The sequence below is a fragment of the Lutjanus erythropterus genome, chromosome 23, assembly GCF_056507025.1.
Source record: "Lutjanus erythropterus isolate fLutEry1 chromosome 23, fLutEry1.hap2, whole genome shotgun sequence".
Lineage (NCBI taxonomy): Eukaryota > Metazoa > Chordata > Actinopteri > Lutjaniformes > Lutjanidae > Lutjanus > Lutjanus erythropterus.
This window is the reverse complement of record NC_139339.1, coordinates 13,589,942-13,611,482: the sequence shown is the minus strand read 5'-3', so window position 1 is coordinate 13,611,482 and position 21,541 is coordinate 13,589,942. Positions and strand designations below refer to the sequence as shown.

The following is a 21,541-nucleotide window of genomic DNA, read 5'->3' as shown; positions in this document are numbered from 1 at the left end:
TTTGTGTTGTTTACTTAATATTTGAATGTAAAACATAATATATACATATATACTGCACTGTTGTTGATGAAATCCGAAAATAAAATAAAATTAGGAGTGGGGACAAATCCATAATAAATGACGTACATCCATTTGCCAGAATGAGCAGCCCACATCAAGATCACCGTATTTCCCGCGGTGCGCATCTTCAAAAAAGACACAAAAAGTCTGGTCTGAACCAGCCAATCAGGCTCTGCCATGTTGGGACACTGCAGCCAATGAGAGCGCTCCGCCGGGAGGAAAACTTGCACAGAACAGGAGTGAGACCGTGATGAACAATGAAGCGGGTGTCATCCTCCGCGTCACCCCGACACAGAAAAAAAACCCCAAGTTTTTAAGGAGGATTCCTCTGTCTGGGACACGGTTCAAGAATCCCTTTAAACCGCCCCCTCCCGGCTCCCCTCCGCCCCCAGCAGGGGCTAAAACACCCGGTGGCAGTTAGCTGTATAACCCATCACCACTGGGTGAAAGCCGTGTTGACACGGAGGTGAAACCCCGGTGAATTTCTCTTTAAAAAAAAAAAAACAAAAATAAAACGCCGCCGGTGGAGCCCTGACCGGGCTGCACGCGCACAAACCATTTTTTTGCACAGTGACTTCCGGCTCTCTCCCTCCCTCCGTCTGCATCAGCCGGCGACTAATATGACAGGAGGATACAGTATCACGGCGAGGAGAGCAGCCGCGAGAACCTGACTTAAAAACTTCATTTGGAAAGTAGGCGGATGTCGTGTGCGGTCGATATAGGTCGCAGAAGGATTAACTAGAGGAAACGGAGGAAGAAGACGCGAATGTGTTTTTTGATGCGATGGGATTTGCTACTTTCGTGTGAAGAGGCGGACCTATGAGACGTTCAATATGCTGAAGCTGTCCCCGGTGTTTGTATACTGTACGTGGAAGTACAGAGACTATTTTCTTCCAACTCACAGGCCTACGTGAGGATTTTAACACGGCGTTTATTATTAATTGAAGCTCTTGTTTTAAAGCTCCTGTTTTATTTTTGTGTGTGTTTTTGTTTTGGGCAGGGAATTCCTTCAGATAGGCTGCATGTGCTTTGCTCCTTTAGCTGTATTCACTACGCGGTTAATTTTCTTAAATTGGCAAATTTCGATATGGGGTTCTGTATTGTGGCTCGCAGCAGTCTCCCCTGTGAAACAGCCAGTAAAACCATTGCAGTTTTTCCTTTTTAAGCCTGTCTTCCTCGCAAAGTAGTTTGGCTTGTCGTTTGACCCACCATGAACTATTATTTTGTTGGTATTTTTCACGCTCCTGTAAGGTTTTGTGACAGTGCAGCCGGTAGGTTTGCAAACTAGTCTGTACTGTACTGCGGGAATTTCCCCCCCCCCCTTTTGTTGTTAAGTTGGTGCATTTTCCAGGTGACACCACATATTTTCTACTTCTGCTTAAAAAAAGGACTGATTATTTATTTATTATTTTTGACTGGCTATTGCTGTGTGACATATTTCTATATCATTTCTGTGCTCGGGATTTCCCCCCCTCATCTTCCAGTCCCGCGGACACGAAAAAGACTAGATTTTCACCTCATTTTTTCCACCATGAGTTACATCCACAAGGTATTGAATGTATTGCTACGTGGACTCGTCATCTATGCGGTACTGGGCTTGGAGTGCACTTACTCGAATGATCTACCCAGCCAGACATCTGATGCTGCAAATGTAGCCACGACAGGTAAGCAAGCGGCAAATCCATGTCGGATACAAGTGTCTCCAATTTACTTACGCATGTACAGTGTTACCCCCCTCATCTCCCCCCCCCCCCCTTGTTCCCTGTGGCTTTCTCGGGGAAAGCCGAGGAATACCCTGCAGCGGGGGGGTTGGAAGAGGGGGGGGGATTAATGGAAAGTGATGCATTTTATGTCGACATTCACCTTTTTTCCCCCCCTCCTCCTCTCTACATTGCCGAGGAATGCATGACATGACAGGAATGCAGGATGCATCCTCACAGAGGGCATGAGTATTTACTGTAATGGTGCCCTTCATGTGTCACTGAGGATGTTGTGGAGGGGAAACCTATACATCTTGATGAGACAAATCCATATATATCTATGAATTAGACTGACAGGAGCTCACCTAAATGCTCTCTGTTTACATTTGGAGGTGTTGTGCTAATCATTGCCAGAAGGCCACAGGTGACCCCCCTCTGAAATTGTGCTATTGACATAACCTAATGAGAGGAGGATTTCCATCTATTTGCATCTGTTTTAACCAGCCAGTATTGATTGGTTGCTCATTTAACAGGCTTTACATGTCAGATGCTTTAACTGAGTTAAATAAAGGCCCAGACATGGAGAGAAAAATGTATATTAAGGGCATTTTCTTTTGTTTTATATGATTATTTAACAAGGACAAAACAGATAAACACTGTTTTGTGGGAGAAGTTTTGCAACATAGATAATGTTTATAAGGGGTATAGCTGATGCTAATTTGCAGCTGATGTCCCTGGTTGTGATTTTTAAAAATGAGTTAAATAAACAAACAAATAAATAAGGCACAGCTGCGGGATGCAAACATCAGTTAATCCAAAGGACGCTAGTTGCCAAATATGTTGATAACAGGTTAATCAGTTCAGCAATTTTTCAAACATTTGCTGGTTCCAGCTTCTTGAATGTGAGGATGTGCTGCGTTTCTTTGTCGTTTATGATAGTAAATGAAGAGGTTTTGGGTTTTGGACTGTTGGTTAGACAAAAGAAGCAATTTGAAGATGTCGCTTTGGGCTCTGGGAAATAGTCATGAACATCTTCTGTGATTTTTTTTTGACATTTTATCGACAAAACGATTAATTATAAAAATATTGGCAGATTAAATGATAATGAAAATAATCGCTAGTGTAAATGCTCATGTGTTTTCAGTCTGTTAGTGGTGGTTAGTGTTATTTTATGTTATTTTAAAGATGATAATTTCCTTTCATTTTCCCTGAGGTTCTGCTTTTACCGTGAAAACCACTTGCTTTCATCCAGTCAGACAACCTCAGTCTTTGTCAGCAACATAGACGGCGTCTATGACGAAGGTCAAACATTACTCAAGGTATCTGTTGTAACTGGTGGATACGTAACCGGAGTGGACATTGATAAATATTTTCATGTCAGTGTTCTTACTAATCTGTTTTGTCCAATCCTGCAGAGATTTGTGCACAGTTGTGCTTTAAGCCTTTTATTTCTTTTCATGCACCGGATGGTTTGTTCTAACTCTGCTGTCTGTCTTAACTAAGCTCCAAACATAAAAGAGCCTCAAACACAAGCTAGAGTTTAAAGGAATAGTTTGACATTTTGGGAAATATGTGTATTTGTGTTCTTGTCAGGACACGGTTTCTTGGCTGAGACCAGTTGCCAGGCAACCAGAGGAGAGTCCAGGAAGTTACTGGTCCGGGCCAAGAAACAGTCCGGCACAAACCCCCTGTAAAACATTGAACTGGTGGTTTTGGATTTTGATTTTTTGAACAGATTAAAGCGTAATTTTTGTATTTTATTTAATCTGGACCCTATTGTCCCATATTTTTGTGTCTAGTGGCACATCTAAAGCTCATTATTTACCACATCTTGGACCCTGATTTAATGTATTTGTGTCTAAGTGACTATAAGGACAACATTTTTTGAAATTTGTCCGGTACTGAGAGTGCCGCAGTCAGCAGCTGTAGGCCAGAGAGGCAAAAATTGATGTTTTTGTCACTGGAGTGCAGTTGCTTTAACTTAAACTGACATCTCTACAGCAGATGTCTGAAGAAGAATGGCCATTGTATCACACTTGATATCATGTAGACAAGACCTGTTTAAAGAAGAATTTGGTGGGGTGCTCCCCATGTACTGAGGCTATCTCTCCTTTGCACCTGCTGGTGGTTCGACTCCGACCTGTGGCCCTTTGCTGCATGTCCTCCCCTCTCTCGCTACTCCTTTTCCTGTCTGCTCTTCAGCTGTTACTATCAAAATAAAGGCAAAAATCTAAAAAGAAAATAATAATTTTAACATGTAAATGACAGTTGTTAGTCATAAAGCCAATGATCTGTTGATCTTTACAAATCCACTCTATTGTCTGACAATGGCATAACCATCAGTGAAAAAATTAAATTGAATGGAATGACCGTGAATTCAAAAGTCAAATTAAATAGTGGATTTGGAGAATCATGACATCCTTTGGAAAGAAAAACTTGTCATGATCTCCTCACCAAGCTACACCGACTGATGAAGGCCACCAAGTGCAGCTGAGAGCTCCAGTACATTTCCAGTCTAAGTCTAATAATCAACCTTCAAGCTAAAACCACATCCTAGGTTTTACATATAGTGTCTTAGTGAAACATTTACCTCCAGCGGATGTCGTTGTATTTCACAAACCCTTAAGGCTGATCATCGAGGATTATTCAAAAAGGTGACGCTGATGCAAATATTAGTATTCTTTTTTTTTTGAATGGTTTCGAGTGAAATCCCATGAAGGTAAATTTAAAGTGTCAACTTTCTGATGCTTTTTCGCTTTGGGCTGTTTGCACAAATACTAAATGAGTTCTGTGTTGCACAGCCAACATTGACACAGAACACACATGCAAAGCTCTGTAAATGGAGGCCCATAGACTCATCTATATATTCATGTTCATCTAACACGTCTGACTCCTGCCTGCCTGCGTGTCTGTTAAGGCTGCTGGAGAAAGTAATAAAGCTCATCCCAGACAGCTGTTAAGCATTCATGACTGTCTGTTTACAAGTGTTAAGCAGCTCCTGAAAATAAACCGAGGATATACAGTTTATTGATTAATAAGGCAAAGGCACACTTGTCCATTCCCACAACAACAGCTCGATGGTGTAAAGGGACGATGTCAGTCCTCTCTCCCTGTGAACAATGAAGATAGTGGTGACTTAATACAGTGTCAGTAAACATGACCGCAGCGTTACCCATTTCCCAGCCGGCTCCCTGGAAAGGTCAGCTGCCTTTTCACTGCTATTGGTGTCAGGAGAGGAAAACACAAATCTGCGTGTGTGTGTGTTTGTGTAGCTCCTGTATATGCAGGGTTTCCTTTCTAGATTAACAGCTGCCTCAGTGAATCTTGAATTGTGATTGTGTTGCTGTGACGTACTAAAATGCCCTTAATCTTTGCTTTTGAGGTGTGTTGCATTTTTCACAAATCTCCAGGTCCGTTTTAAAGCTTTAAAGCAGTGACTGTCTAACCTTTAAGAGAAGAAATAACACATTGTTCTTTTTACAAATGGAAGGTTGAATCCATAGGGAATAAAACACACCATTGCTCAATTCAATACACTAAAAGGTTGTGTTGCTACAGTCTAAGTTGGCATTTGGGCCTTTGGTCTGGTATGACCAGTAGCTAATGTAAGCTAACTTAAATTAGCTCTTCTCCACTGGTGCTACTATTACTGTAGTTTAGCATTTTAGCTACATGCTAAACTATGGTTCAGCTTTTCATTTTGGTGGCCATGTTAATAGTCACACAGTTAACTCATTATATTCACGTTACTGATGACCAATAGTCAGTTTTGCACTACAGCAGTTAAAGCAAAATCTATTTACTTGCTCATTCTGCAGTAAAATGGTCCCTGCTAGTGTTTTACTAATATGTTTTTGGATCAATATAACTGCTGCATTAATATATATGTTACATTTTACTGCTGTAGATGTTTAAGGTTGTGCTACTTTTAACTACGTGGTTTAATCTACAGCACTACATCATATTCTATAAGATCATCACATGTTTGCATTATTTGAGAATTTATGCTGTCACAGAATAGCCTAAAAAAATCAAGATATAATTTACAAGCCACATCACACAGCCTTATGTCACAGATGTGAAAAATTCATGTGAAAGTTTCCAGTGCACGTTTCCACACTGCTTTCTGGTTACGACTCTTCACTTGTCTTCAAAACTTTTCTGTAAACTCAGTGTAGAAAGCTAGAGCTGCCAATAGCAGCGCTGCAGCTGCAACAATGTCTGTGTGGTCACCACATGTGTGAATCGCAGCAGTTCAGAGAGGTGGCCGTCATGCACAGGTGGAGAAGAACAGTCTCAGTCTTGACACTTACTCTAGGATGAGCACATGTTCAGAAATTAGGTTACATTGTTGAGTGATGATTGTCCATGTGAACAACTATGTTTGTCTGCAGGTATATTTGCACACACACACACACACACACTTCAGTTTGTTCCTGTAATTGCCACACACACATGCAATAGCAATGCAGGGAATTCTTGCTCTGGTAAATGCATTTAGAGAAGAGGCTGTGAGGCTCTTGTTATTGAAGCAGTTTAGGGTTCAAAGCTGCCATTTTCCCTGCTGTGAGTGGTCGGGGGGAGGAGACCTGGTGGGTGGGTGGGTGGGGATTGGGTTTAACATTTGGTGGGTCAGGCAGCTCTCTTGTGATTTAGGATCTTCAAAAGACCAGGTCCAGAGTTAAGAGGAGCTGGAGTTTAGTTGTAGAAATAAAGCAGGGAGGATGGCGATTTGTTGTATGTGAGCAGTTGTCACCTTTGATAAGAACTTGGTAACATCAGAGTTCTCTGCTAGGTCTGAAAAGTGTAGAAATCTCAGTATAAAGTAATGTCAACAACCAACAAGACGAAAGACTCATCCTTCTGAATTCTTCTTCCTGACGGATAATTGTACCATAGTTAACTGCAACTGGCTGTCATCATTATTTTTATTGAGGTCTAGAAGACGTATATATTTTTTTTTTGTCTTTCAGGAACATCCTTTATCTTGGAAGAAAGTCAAAGATGAATCAGGCGCTCAAGTAGTTATTGATGTTTTTGGTGCAGATAACCAGTTGCCCATGAATGTCACAGTGTGGAGTTGTTTTTGTGCTGGTGTTAACACTCATTTCGCAGTCTGTCAGAGTTAAAGTAACATGGCATCTTTCAGGTCTTTGTTCCTCATTTTGGGTTCCTGGTTTATTGTAAAACCACTTGCATGCACTGCAGTATGCATATGTTTTTTCTTTAAAGAAAACAATAGGAATCATAAATCATTTCTTTGCACCTTGAGGAAGAAAATGAGAATAGAATTTTGAACAATCAGCAAAACATGCAAAAAGAAGATGAGGTATTTGTTAAGGGGTTAAGTGGCAATGTGAACGTGGTCTTCCCCTGTTTTAATGGTGTATTTAATTTGTTTGCCGTTTCAACAAACAAAGCGCTTCCCTCAGGCTGCAAGGAACATCCAGTCCTCAAGTAATGTGCCTGCTGGATGATAGCTGTCTTAGATACACGGACCCCATTTAGCATAAGCTTTACATAACTCACAGAGAAACTGACTGGTGTAGGTTAAATTACACAGACACCTTCTCACACCCAACTTGTTATGTATATGATCTATAACTCATTAAGCTTGTCCAAGTTTGGAGAGAATTCACTGAATATTTCTTTGTTTACATAGCTAAATCAGAGGTGACACTGGCTATCTCAGAGCAGAGTGGTCACAATAATAAAGGGATTTGTTTGAAAACGAGGTTCAACATTTACCTATCTCACCAGTGCTAGCTTAAGTACTGCAGGGAACAGAGGAATTTGCATTTTGTGATACTTCCGTCGCTGCTGGTTGGCCACTGTTCTATCAAACCTTCACACGCTCACACACGCTTGAGGGAAGCCAGGCGTTCTTGCTTACTGAGGTGTTAGAGCCTTAGAGCCTCAGAGGCAGTTTTCGGTTCACTCTGGGGACCAAGAGTGACAGAGTGTCAGAGTGAACGTGGAGCGAGTCATAATGTCCTGGTTCTGTAGTGTACAGCTCAACTGGCAAAGCCATTTCCTCTCCCTTACTAGATCAGACTGTTCTGAAAGATTCTTCATGAGCCAGCAACAACAACAAAAAAAATATGACTTTGAGTTACAGAGGTCAAACTTGACCAAAAATCAGTAACCAACCCTGTTAGATCTATGTGAAATGAGCTAAATGCATTTAAACTAAATTGACCATTTCAGGACTTTGTCCTGAAGATCTGTGTGTGTCCTACTATGAGACAGTTTTCAGTGTTGGAAACTTTGGTTTTTAACACCGCAAACAAAATACTGGGAAGGCAAATCCTTTCAAAGATCTAACCATGAATGATCATGATAATGTGTCTGCTGGATGGCTAAATAGGCAACTATTTCATCTGCTAAATCAACTTTATAAGTTAATAATATGTCGGTGTTGTGATTATAGCTTGTTTCTTCGGTACCCAAGTGGTCCAAAAACTCAATTAGTACTGCTTTAATACCAAATCCATGTGTCAAAAGAGAGCATGGCTCCAGTTATAGATCATTAATAACCTCAAACGAAAGGGCAGCGTTGCATCGCCGCCCTGACGCCAATCAGTTGCCCCAAAAGCGGACAGCTGCTGACCATTTCAATCAGGGGCTTTAGGGTTGTGATCCAACCTAATGAGGCCGGTCACCAATCAGAACAGACCTTCCCTCCTCTGGTGTATTTATAAAGCCACTGGCGTAGTTTTCCATTTGTATTTTCCATCATGCTCCCTGTTGTGACTGCTGCTGACCCAGCACTGACATTGATGCAGTGGGTTCAGAGTGTTTCTTATTATTACTGAGACTTTCGACCGAGCTCACCAGGGAGATAATGGGGCTTTATTTAATGGTTTACCCCACTGTGCCCATGGGCGAAGAGCAGAGATTGGATTTGAAGTCACTAACAAGCAGTGAGACAATCAATGACCTGATTCACTGATACGTAGGCATTGTTAAGTTGCTCTAAGGAGCTATTGTTCTTTTCCTCCCTTTGTGAAAATGCAGCTGTTTATTTTTTAATATCTCCAAAGACATATTTACTATCTCAAATTTCTGTTTGTGATTGTGAGGACAGTCACATCATTTTATCCTCAAACACCGTCAAATAACTTAAAGGTGTCTAATGTCTAATGTGCCTGTTTTAGATTAATTAATTCATAAGCAGCAATACTACCAGCCAGCAAGCTGATTCACTCATGCAGAAAGTGCTTCAGTAAGAGATGTAGGTCACTGTACTCAGCTGTACAGTGTTTCGTGCTGCGAGTGTGGCCTACAGTAGCAGAGCTGTTTTCCCTTACTCTGTCCAGAGGGGGCTATTGTTGTCCAGCTCTACCACACTTTAAGGTGTTGATCCCCCAAGCTGGCAATGCACGGGTGCTTGGCCGGGTGAGCCCCTCGTGATGGACACACACAAGCTGGCAACGCTGCAAAAGCACAGAAAAATACAGTGATGTGTGCACGCAAACGCAAATGTAGAAAAAAAATGGTCTGGGTTCCTTTTTGCTTGCTTACTTCCTCTGTATTTGTCTATCAGATAGAAAGATAGCACTGAAACCGGGTGTAGATTAAGCAGTCAGTCAGCAGAGAATGAATTGCACCTATTTTGATAATCGTTCAAGGCATTTTTAAAGGAAAAATGCTAAACATTTGCTGTTCTGTAGCTTCTCAAATGTGATATTCCGCTACCTCTCATAATTGACATTTAGTTTTGCACTATTGGTCAGACAAAACGAGCCATTTGAAGATTTCATGGAAACTCTGATGGCCATTTTTCACTGTTTTCTGACATTTTAAAGACTATGCAATCAATGGATGTATCGCATCAATCACTGTTAGTTGTATCCAGTAAACGCAGGAAGAAAGCCACAGTTTCAGCTCTACATAGTTGCAGAATAAAAGGCTGATAGGGGTCACAGCCTCGTCCTGTTATGCGAGTGGCATCCTGCTGTGATAATACTTGTCACCTTAACACAGGAAGAAGCCAATGCCATGCCCTTCACAGAGGCCTAAAATTGTTGCCGTGGCTTTGTTGCTTTGCATGTCATTTCCTGGCTAATCACATGTATTTACTGAAGCATTTGTTTGTCTCAGCACGGCAAGCAAAATCTTTAATTTTATTTGTTGTGAGCAGTCAGTCAGTTTCTATTCAAAGTAGATCATGTTTGACTATTGAGACATGAGAAAGGGGAGCACATTTCACATTTCAGCGACAGAGCAAATGCCTACAGCTGATTCTCCATTCAAATTCAGGTGATTGGATCTATATATACTGTATATATATATTTGAGTTTGATTTAAAGTTAGACATTGGACGTGAGGAGCCGTCCCCTCTCATTTCAGGGACTTTCCCTTGGCAAAGGGCACGTGATGTGGTGGCCTGGGCAAGAGGGGCAAAGAGCGGTGTGGATTTCTTTGGTATGCTGTCCCCTCTCAAGTCTGTCTCCGCCAGCGTTCATGCTCTGATCTGTGCTCATAACAAACTAATATACAAATCAAGACCAAGCACAACAGCAAGACTCGGATGCAAATGTAATCAGTGAAGAAAACTGTAGAAAAGCAGCGTATGGATGCATTATCTTGATGCTTGTCAGAGCAGTATTATAAGGATAAGATACTTTCCAACCAACTGAAGTTAAAGCTGCTATGATCAATATTTTGTAAAGTAATGTATAATGTGAAAGAGGTTGCTTATTGTGACTAACATACAAACAATAGTCACTCAGCTCAGCTCTGTGGAACATTTTAGCGTCTTTCAGCTCATTGTTTTGGTTTTCTGGCTGCAGTTGTACTGCTTTGATTCACTCTAATATTTTTGTCTTGTGTTTTTCAGCTGAAAACTCTAAAATTCGACTGTATGCTACTTGTCCAGAACCAAACAAGGGTGTGTCTCCAGTATGTTCCTAAGTTTTATGTTCCAAGGGTCATATACTCCTAGGTTCTATGTTCTGTACTAACCCCTAAGCCTAATCCTAACTCAATATATACTACACTGACCTAGGGAAAGTTGCAATGACCTCCATCAAACAGCAGACAGACAAACCTATCAGGTAAGCTGGGTTGAGAATGTAGTGCAGCATTTAGCAGGTAAATGGACAGATGTGTCACTCAGCAGTTGCAGGAGGCCAAAGCAGATCTAAAATTGTAGTAAATATTTAATAAATTCATTAGGTGGTCAGAAACAAGACTTCACATAAATGTTAATGCTGCTCTGTATATGCTGCAAGTTTAAATAAGCAGTTGTTTGCTAACATGTTCACCACATAAAGTGATAATATTGTCAGTGTTGGGTTAATGGCATCTTTCCACTGGAAGCTGAGAACATACTTATTTTTTGAAAGTAGTTAGCTTGAGATCAGAAGTTCATAATTTTGTCATCTTGAGATAAGGAAACTTATTTGACTTGTGATAAGAAGTTATTTTTTTCATTATTCTGAGATAACAAAACTTTTGTTTTTGTAAAGGGTTAATTATTCCATTGTCTTGGTAAAACAAACCTTTTTCTCTCTTGATGACGGGTTAATTATTCTGTTATCTTGATATAACAAAACTTAAAAAACTTAAAACACACAAGCTAGAAATTGACATCCACAGTCTCTTGGTGGAAATAAACTTGAGATCCAGCTATCAAGCAAACAGTTTTTCTCCCACGTCTTAGTTGGGTACTGTAAGGCTGTGGGGAGTTCACTGCTAATCCGTCATAGCGCCACTAACAGTAGCATGTCCGGACCAACAGGTGGGTCCTCAGGGGCTACTTGGCCTCCTCTTAATCTGTTCCAAAATGGGCCAGGTTTGTATTACACATCAAAGAACCCGATAACAACAGAATGACTTTCATTTGCTGTCTTCGTCTGCCTCCCCAGCAGCAAGTGGGTCAAAGGTCCACCCAAGGTTCAGGCCTTCTGTCTGCTCATGATTTGTTTCTGCTCTCTTTCACGTCAGAGACAGCACCTTGTTGTTTTATTGTAAGACACAGGCAGTTGGTAACCTTTTTGCCAGTAATAAGTTGCATGTTGACATTTTGTCGTGGCGTTAGCGCTGTTAATCCTCTGTGTTGCATCACTTGCGTAACTCAGCTGCTTTCTTTTGTTCAGATTTGTTAGGCATCTTTATTTGGATTCAACTCCACATCTTTGCTTTTGTCTGAAGTGTGTCACTTATTCTTAGCTCCCATACTGGCGTCCATATTTAGGAACACCAAGTTAAAAAAAAACACACATCTGAATCCTGTCAAGCAGGAAGGTAAAAGACATACACAGGAAGCTGGCAGACCGCCAAAACCTGCCGTCTGCTGTCAGCTACAAATCGTCCAACCGAGACATTCCCATGCTAACGCAGTGACGGAAGTGTCCAAAACCATTAAATTTATCTTTGAGAGCCACTTTTCAAAATGAATTGTGTGTCCTTACCCTGAGCACACAGACACCGGCTTGTTTTGACAAGCCTTGCGAGTTTGAAAGGTAGCAGTAAAAGTTTGAACAGCCTGTTCTCAATGTTCCTCTCCTTCACATAAATGTCAATTTAAATCTTTATATTTCAAGGCCACGCAGAGGTCTGAGCCGTGGATTCTGACAGTCCAATAACAGATCCAACCAGATGTAAACACCAGGAATTATAAATCTTACACTTCGTGAGCGCAGTGTGCAGTATTTGGTTTCTTTCACTGCTCTTCACCTGCTTCCTCGGAAGGTGCAGACATTTTACCTTTATGGCTGTTGTGCCAATAATGAGATCAGGTTTCTTTAATGACAGTGCACTAGTAATATGAGCCTTCATATTTGAAAGATAGAAAAAAATAGGAGCTGTGTGGTTAAAACTGTAGTTGTCAGATCTATTCATTACAAACAAAAGCCAAAATAATTAGAATCTTATAAGCAACTTAACATGTATTTGTGAAATTAAACTAAGTATTGATTTATTTCAAAAACCTGACTTAAGGCCATTTCAGACCAAAGAACTCAATTGTCCAAAACTGGCTTGTCTCAGCTTGGCATAAGACAGCTTCAACAGCCAGTCAGCTCCTCGCAAAGTGAGCTGTTCAAGTCAGTTACAGACTGCCAGTAATGGCAGAGATTTGGATGGAGGAAAGAGGGCATCACCTCATTAATTTGTTTGAGGAACAGCAGTGTCTGTATGACACAAACTGTCAGCTTCACTGCTAACCTCTGCTGCTGCCGCTCGCATTCGCCACCACTGTCTGCCGCTCACTGTAGCTCACTCTGCACACACCTTTTATGTTTTCAGCATTTCATCAATTCTAAAAAAGCAACTGTTGGACGTAACTCAATGTCACTGTGCTCATTCATATTTTAAGACGGTACAAATTTTATCCAGCTACAGTCCTGCATTGCTATGGAAACAATACACTGTCTTGTCTTGGTGCCAATTGTCAAATCTTTGGTCTGAATCGGGCTTGTCAGTTCACTAATAATTAAAAAAATTAAGGTATCCCTTATCAAATTTCAAGACCAATCAAAATATCAAGTAGGTCACTGGTGAAGTTCAAACACCAAAACTGATGATGAAAAATTTGAACTTGAATGTTTATCTTAAGGACCAACACTGAGGTGTCTAATCTCCTTAAAATGCAAGAGGCAGAAGAATCTTTGGTTTGAATTTATCCATACCTGATGACTTTGACCTGTCAGCATTTTAACTTTGAATATGTGTTTTTAGAGACTGGTCCAATTTTCTAAGCCCTAAAATTTCCAGAGCTCTAAAGTGAAACTGCTTACTGGAAAGTTTTAAAGACGGGGACCAATGCGTAGGACTTTAGTGGCATTTAGCAGTAGGGTTGTAGATTTTAACCAACTGAATACTGCTCACCTTACCCTCCCCTTCCAAGTGTGTAGGAGAAACTATGGTGGCCGCAAAACTTTCAAAGTTGGATTGTCCTTTCTGGGCTACTGTAGTATGGTGAAACACATTGGTGCAACATGGTGGCCTCCATCCTGTGTAGATAAACACCTCATTAAACATGAAAACACAACAGTTTTTATTTTCAGGTACACTATACTTATGAAAACATACTTATGAATATTATATTGCATTTTTGCCAGTGAATCCTCAGAAATCTTACACTGGATTTTTAGTATTTATTAATGACTGAGTTTCCCAATTAGGTCCTCAGTTGCTTATAAAATTCATAGATTACAGCTGTCATTTGCTTCCATACACATCTGGTTTCCATTTTTTTGTTGCTGTTTTTCCTTCAATTATTTGTTTAACCAATTAGTGACAAGGTCAGGGAACATGGGGTACCATTACCCTAAAAGAGAAGCTTCCTCAGAAGTCCAGTGGGAGAGTCTTAACCCTGAGATTTCCTTTCCTGAGGACATGACACACGAGGAACACTTAATCCCAGTTGGGCTGCATCTTCCGCACACTTGCATGTGTGCATGATGTAGACAAAAAGAATTGATTTTGCAATGCTTAGTCCACAGCCAGTGCATGTTTAGTTCTCATGATTCTTTTCATTGTTCATTGTAAATTTAAGCAAGTGTGGCATGTGATTTCCTCCTCAGTTCAGCCCTCTGTTGCTTGTCTCACTTTCTACAGACATACAGTCCATTAACCTTATATCCAGAGGAGCATGTCACAGACCGCGTGAGCTAATTAAATGAGTGCTCGGCCTCTTCTTGTCTTTTCATCTGGTTTTCTTCCTCAGGCTGGCTGCATATATCACACATCTCGTGTTTGAGGCTGTTATTGAAACATTCCTGGGACGCCCGGGCGCAAGGAGCGTCTCCTTTTCTGGAAGTTTTTAGATCAGACTTGGTGGGCCTCCACAACGTTTTGCTCTAGTTGCCCCCCCTCCACCTCTTTAAGCTGTGGCCTAAGCAGAGGATTACTGGTGCCCATTAAGGTGGTTTAGATGGGTAAAGGATACCTTCTTTCAGTGGAAATAACTGGGTTCAACAGGTCAAAGACAAATTGAACTAGGGATAGGGAAGTAGAAGATTTTATCTCTTCAGTATTTGAACCATTTTAGAGTCTACCTTTGCAGCAGTGCAAACTTTAATCTGCCCTGTAGAGTTTTCTTACAAACAAACAATTGCTCTGTTTACTTTCAGTAAACAGGGACACACTCCTAAAAACACTGCTCCAAACTACGAGGTACCTGTAAAACAATATTGTGTAAGATTTAGTTTTTTTTTTTGTGATTTGGCACCCCCAATTCCAGAGTGCAGTTCACTTATACGCCACTGTTATGAATATAGACAGTTGAACACATGCATTTGTTATTAGATTACTTATAATCAGAAACAAGCAAGTTGACGTCTTTGCTAATGCAGCCCAAGATCAAGCAAATGCAACAAAACATAGCACGCCAGCCCATATTACATACTAGTCTAACACCAAGTCCAGCGCGGTGTCTGGCTTTCACAAAGCTCTCACCAATGCCTAAAAGTCAGCCCGACATTTACTCTTGGACAGTGACCTCTTGCTTGTTCACTCTCTTTTTCTTTTCTGTGCTTCCTCCGTCAGTCTCCTCTTTTTCTCTTTGCTTCTACCATGATGTCGAGGCTGAGCCCTGGTTACATTGCCCGCTTGCCCAGCTTCCTTTCTGGCCACTCCCTGCCAGCATTTACCCCCTGCTTTGGCCTGAAACCTCCTCCTGCCGGTGGTCTAAAGCTCTTGTGCTAGCAGTGTAAATATCAACACTTCTCTGGTGCTCAGAGCTTCAAGTCAGGGTACTCTGATCATGGATCTAATAGCTAACAGCAGCTACAGCTTGCTTATTTTCTTCTGATGCGCAAAGCCAAGCCTCGACTCTTTTTTTAAAAGTGTGTATGTGTTCTGCTATCACTACTCCTGTAGCTTCTAACTGAATATCTGTGGATTATCCACTATTTTGCAGCTGCTTAACTCCAAACCAAGTGTGAATCAGTTAAAGACACACCTTCAAGCATGTAGCCCTGTTGAAATGGATGGGCTGATGTGCTGAGTCAAACTGAGTCAAGCCAAGGCAGCAGATGTGTATTGGAAAAGGGTTTCAAAGCACCTGTGCTAGCGCTGTAAACACCAACACTCCCCAGGTGCTCCGAGCTGCAAGTCCAGCATTTAGCACGAGTTAACTTCACTGTCCTTCAGGAGACTAGTAAAGTTATTCAGCGAGAGTTGAGGCAGAGCAGCCAGAGGACATCAGAGGAAAACCATAAAATCTGATTCAGTTTCACCAAAATCAGTGACATAGTTGTTGGTGTGTGACTTAGTGCCTTAAGTGTTACATACTTGTCGTGACTTGGCTACCGAAGTTACATAGTGTGAGAACAGTTGTGCAGGGTGGGAATGACAGAGGCCCATTCACCTGATTACAAGTCAGTGCAGCATCAAAATGATTTTATGCTGTTATTTTAAGGCACAGTAGTTACATAATGTTGCTTAAACATACTTAAAACCTCAATTCACATCTGGAAATACAAAATAGCTTCCCTCCTTAGCTTGTCCCTGAGCTGGTCCAGTCCTGCCTGTATTGTTTGCATAACCCATTGCTTATTAGGTTGAGCAAATTGCAACAAAGATAAAACAGTTCAGGGTGGATCGAGTTGAGTCGAGACATGACAAACACCTGGAGCCTGCACACATGTACTGTAGCTTAGTGTGTGTGTGTGTGGTTTTGCAACATTGTTTTGGCTGGAAGTGGGACTTTGTCTCTGTGTAGGTGGCTCTTAAGAAATCTGAAGCAAGTTCATCGATGCATTAAAAGCTTTTGACGCCTTCATGGGGTAATTATGCATTTGTGTGTGGCAGAGAGCTTATTGATTTTGTAGTAACACATTCTTGTGCCATGCCCTGGGGCACCCTGGAGAGTTAGAAAGCTCACCTGTCAGCATAGCAGGAGCTCAAACATAACAAAAACCCAAAGTCGGGAAAATAAATAATACTTTCCTTTTGAATTCACTTGTTTGATTTCTGGATAGAGATGTCAGATTCTCTCCCTCCTGCTGGCCACCTTGAGCTTTGTTTTGAGAGGTTTTCTGTGTCACTTTGTTGAATAAGTGAAAAAGTTCTGTTTTTAAGCCCTTTTTAACAGCTTGTGCAAACTGAGAATTAAACAGAAAAACTTTCTGCATCTTGCTTCTTCATTTTCAACTTTTTCTCCCTCCCTCCTGCTCTCAGATTCTCTGCACTAACTTGGTGGCATTTGTAAGAGGCTAATGATATTTGTGTCTTATTAATGGCTGCTGATGAGCTGAAATGGTAGACTCTCCAGAAGCTTTATTTACTTGCCTTTAATACTGACCCGTCAGCTTGACTTATGACACTGCCATATGGACACCGGTTACAGAGGACAAGTCTGGTACACATTGACATCACATTCCTCCCCCACCCTGCCACTTTCACACAATTTGGAGCATCTAATTAGCGTATTGAATGCAGTGTAATTAGGATTTTTATTAACAAGACATGCCGACGGGATGGGGTCAGACATAGAGTGGCCCCTGCAGAGACTCATAACTCCTGAGGACATTAATAAAATAAATGCAGGAATTTATAAGAATATATGTATATATATATGTGTGTCCAGGATATGGTAAGTGCACACATCATAAACAACATGTGAAAACTGATATAAGTTTGGCACGATGCCTGTGGATCTAATGAACTGCTGACATGGCTGACACAGTGTGGTAATATACTGTTTGGAGACAGGTTCACCGTGCTGTACAGACAGCTGAGCGACATCCGGGCAGAAAGTCGCCTCGACTTGTAGCAGCTGTTGTTGCATCGGAGCAGAGGAGTCGTGTCGTGAATAATGAGGCTGGAAGAAAAAGGTTCAAGGCTGAGTGTCTGCCTCCAACTGATTTATATTATTAACTGACTGAACTAACATAGACGTATATTAATGCAGACAGCAATGGAAAGATTGTTGTTGGCACAGACTTTAGGAGAATTACAGTCTTAATGGCCGTCCACACCGAGAACAGTAACTGTATCAGAAACCTTAAATATTAATAATTCAATTAGGTCTGGGTTTGTTCACAAATTTTCAATACTGGTGTCAATGCCTTGGCTTTGATAGCTGTTCCTGAGTAGTCTTGGGTGGTATATTTTTTCCCTACCTTCATACCTTCCCGACATGTCACCAGGGTATACTGTATATGACAGTAATTGTGTGAAAAAAAGAAATTATTAAGAGCTGGTGAGAGAAGCCATCATAGCATGTATGACATTGTCTAGCTTACAATGCTTTGTGTCTAATGTGCAGATAGATATAGATGTGCCATGTGGCTAATAGACTGCTTTTATAATTGGAAGAAGTCATGTCAAAATAAAGTTATATGTGTCAATATTTTCATGATTCCACATCAAGTTATATTTAATTAATTAGCAAAGAGACCAAGGCTGTACAGCAGAGATGATAAGACAATTATTACTGTTCTACCTCTAAACAGTTCTTCTATTGGCCCTATTATAACAAATTAATTTCATTTAATATTTTTATTTTCCATCAATTAAAAAACCTCAGCAAATTCCATGTATCTCATAACTTTATGCATGATGGCGGTATTGAAAGTCATAGCTTCTGGATTCCTAAATACCCTGGTGTACCATAATACCTTATTGCACCTAAGCCTTTTCCTGAGTAATACTTTTTTTTTGATACCAAACCCATTTTAACAAAAGGACAGTTGCATCACACAAGTGTTTTTTTTACTCTTACAGTTATAATTCTTGGTGTGCCCCCAATTTTATGAGAGTCTTGTATGTTTATAGGATGTTTATAGACCAATTGGCCAAAACGCTTACCTACCCAAAAGAAGCTGCTGTAAATTTAATCTAAATATTAATTTTGTGACAGAATATGTCTTTCAAAATGTGTCTCAGTGTCTTTCTACTTTTGCAGAGGCTGAAATTAGTCACTTATTCCTTAAAAAAAAACACTATGATAAGTTACTCTTTAATGAGCAATAAATTAAGACTCATGAAAAGGAGCTGCTATAGGGTTGCACAATTTTGGTGTCTATAAAATGAGACGTTGTGGGACTGTTAGCAAAACATTATGTATATTACTTGCATTTTTGAGGTCAGGATCTAGGATCTAGGCATGGCACTAACAGGCCACCCCGACTGCTTGGTCACACACCGAGCTGTAACCAAGTTTACTGAAACTGTAATCATGCCCTTTGTTCCTAAACATGAGAGAAGAGATGCAAATCAAGTAAGTTTTATATTGCAATTTCACACAAAGAATTCTGACAAAATATAGTTGCAGTTGAAAGTAAATATAGTGCGCTATATGGTAAATAGGGAGTGATTTTGTACACAGCTCTAGAGAGTTAATATACATTCTTGTTTGTGATTAGAGCATTGAGAGAAAAAAGATGTGGGCTTTGGATCACATCCTTTTCTTGCAGTCAAAGTGCAGCTTTAAGGGTACATACATGCTGCAGCTGCTCAGATGTACTCAATGTATGAGGCCATGTGCTTTAGCAGTTGCATGCACGGCAGGAATATACAGTATATGGTGGGAAAATTGCGTTTTGAACATCTCATCATTTACAGAAGTATCTGATGTGGCTTTTGGGTGTTCTCCAGCTCTCATGCAAACATTTTCATCTGTATTTAATTGATTTACAAGTCTAATTCCCTGACTGAACCTGACCAAATTAGGCGTTCACCGCAGAGACATCTGTTTGACCCCAGCTTTTGTCTGAGAGCATCTGAGATGTGTTCGCTGTCAAGAGGCTGAAATATGCAGCGGTGAAACTCATCTTCACTGTCGTCATCTGATTTAGCAGCGAGGCATGTTTGCTGACATGTTCTGTAATCTGCTTCCGCATTACTCCATCCTGGTCTGGCTCGCTGAGTGCGCCGCCACCTGCACTGCCATTCAGCACCGCCTTAGACACTGGAGTGTGTGTATGAATAGGTGCTGTATGTGTGCGTCTTTGGCTGTCTGTGATATGTTGTCTGTGTCTGTACTCTAGACAGGGAGACAATGTGCATGTCTGTGTGTGAGCAGGAAATATCTGAGGACGCAGGGAAATCTCAGGCAGTTTACGGGTAAGAAGAGGCCACTTCAGCCCCCCCCCCCCTTGGCTCCCAGGAGTCGCATGTCAAGCTCATCATATCCTGCTATCTTAATTCCACGTCGCTCCCCTCCCACCACGAGGATACTCTTACATTGAATTTGGCTCCTCATCCAGGATCAGGGTTGAAGTGAGGCGGCTGGGAGAGAGGGTGCGTGTGTTCTCCTCCCAGGTGGAGCTCACTCTGTGGGCTATGAGAAGGGGTGTGAATCTATTGGCACCTCATGATTCACTTCTGATTAAGATTTTAAGATTTTAAGCCAGTGGGTGCTGTTCAGATTGCATCCATCTACAGTTGCTCATGTTCAAAAAACCTTACTAAAACTCAAGAAGTACCCTACTTTAGAATGTAAACATGACATGTTATGTCTCCTAGACATAAAAGAGCCTAATTGAAGACCAATATGAGACATTGACCAATTTTTCATACTTCTTAAATTTGGCTCCTGACAAACCTTTGTCTCGTCTCAGCATGAGAACTAAATTAGAGCCCAATTTAAGATCTTAAAATGTTCTTTTTTGTCTTACTGCACTGATCTTAAATTTGTCTTAAATAATCGGCCCTTGAGGTAACAGTGAGATCTAAAAGAAAACTTGGTGGTCTTAAATTAGATCTTAAATTTGTCTCAGTGGTTAAATTAAAGTCTTGTTGCTCCATACAGTCGTCGAGGATAAAACTCTGAGACCCCCATGAGCTCAGCAAAAGATCTCCTGCTTTCCTTTTTGTTTTTCACATTTTTTCTCCTAAGGGGGGATTTTAAGAGAGACAGATGAGACTTCATTGAGCTCAAAATAAGAATGTTATTTGTTTCTAATAAGACCAAAAAAGGCGATTCTTACAAACTGGGACATGTTGATGTTGGTTATGTTTCATATGTAAGGAACATACAGGCCATGTTTCCAGTGATTAGCATGTTGAGAACTGGGATTTTAATTTCCTGTTATTGATGTTTCTGCATTGATTCATAATCATTCAAGGAAGAATTGCAATGCATCTAAGAATCTATTATTTCCCCCATCCCTAGCTATGAGCAGCTGAAATGGAGCCTCTACTGCAGGAGCTATGAATATAGTTATCAGCCTCTTCTATGGGGCCAGTATTTTTGACGAAGATAAAACATGTTACAAAACAGTATTATAATCAAGTTCTGTAGTGCTGCAGAGATGCTCTGGCCTGTAAATTTTGTTCTTTAGAAAACAAGAAAAAACTCAACAAATATCCCATCAGGCTTAAATCTTTGATGATGGAAAATAGTGTAGTTCTTGTGAAAGAAAAATGCCCTTCAGTGCATTTAAGTTACATCACTTATTGTGTTGTGCAATTTTTTCTACCCAGGCAAAATGGCCTGTTAAAGTGCAGAGAAACCACAAGACAAAGTCACACGTCTTTTTATTGTCAAGACACCTCTCAGCACTTTGCAGTTTCCCTGCACTGCCTGTGGTACTCAGTCACAAGTCTATTTGGTCCTTAAGATGTCAGTCTTTCTAATGGGTTGTAAATATATTGTTTTAGTTTTTCTTTTTAAAGGCTAAGTAGTTACCTAAGACAGCTGGGCACTGTAGTTTTTAAATTGCAATAATATTGCATTTGATAGGAACAATTTACAGCTGCAGATTAATGCATATATGGTGCATCAAGTATGATGGTGTATGTAGGACTGACTCAAAATGCAGTGCACTAGTTTCTGTTAAAATTAAATGCTTAATATTATTCTTATCAGGTTTGCATGTTTT

At 40.7% G+C, this 21,541-nt stretch overlaps 1 protein-coding gene across 3 annotated transcripts in view; it reads left to right on the top strand.

Moving 5' to 3' along the window:
* Positions 1–561: 561 nt before the first annotated feature.
* The window catches only part of stim2b (stromal interaction molecule 2b), an 88,498-nt gene continuing 67,518 nt past the window's right edge, over positions 562–21,541 (top strand). For all 3 annotated transcript variants that reach the window (XM_084711925.1, XM_084711926.1, XM_084711924.1), the window contains exon 1: positions 562–1,724. In XM_084711925.1, coding sequence (XP_084568051.1) covers positions 1,592–1,724 — 133 coding nt within the window. In that variant the 5' untranslated portion in view covers positions 562–1,591. The remainder of the gene's footprint in view (positions 1,725–21,541) is intronic.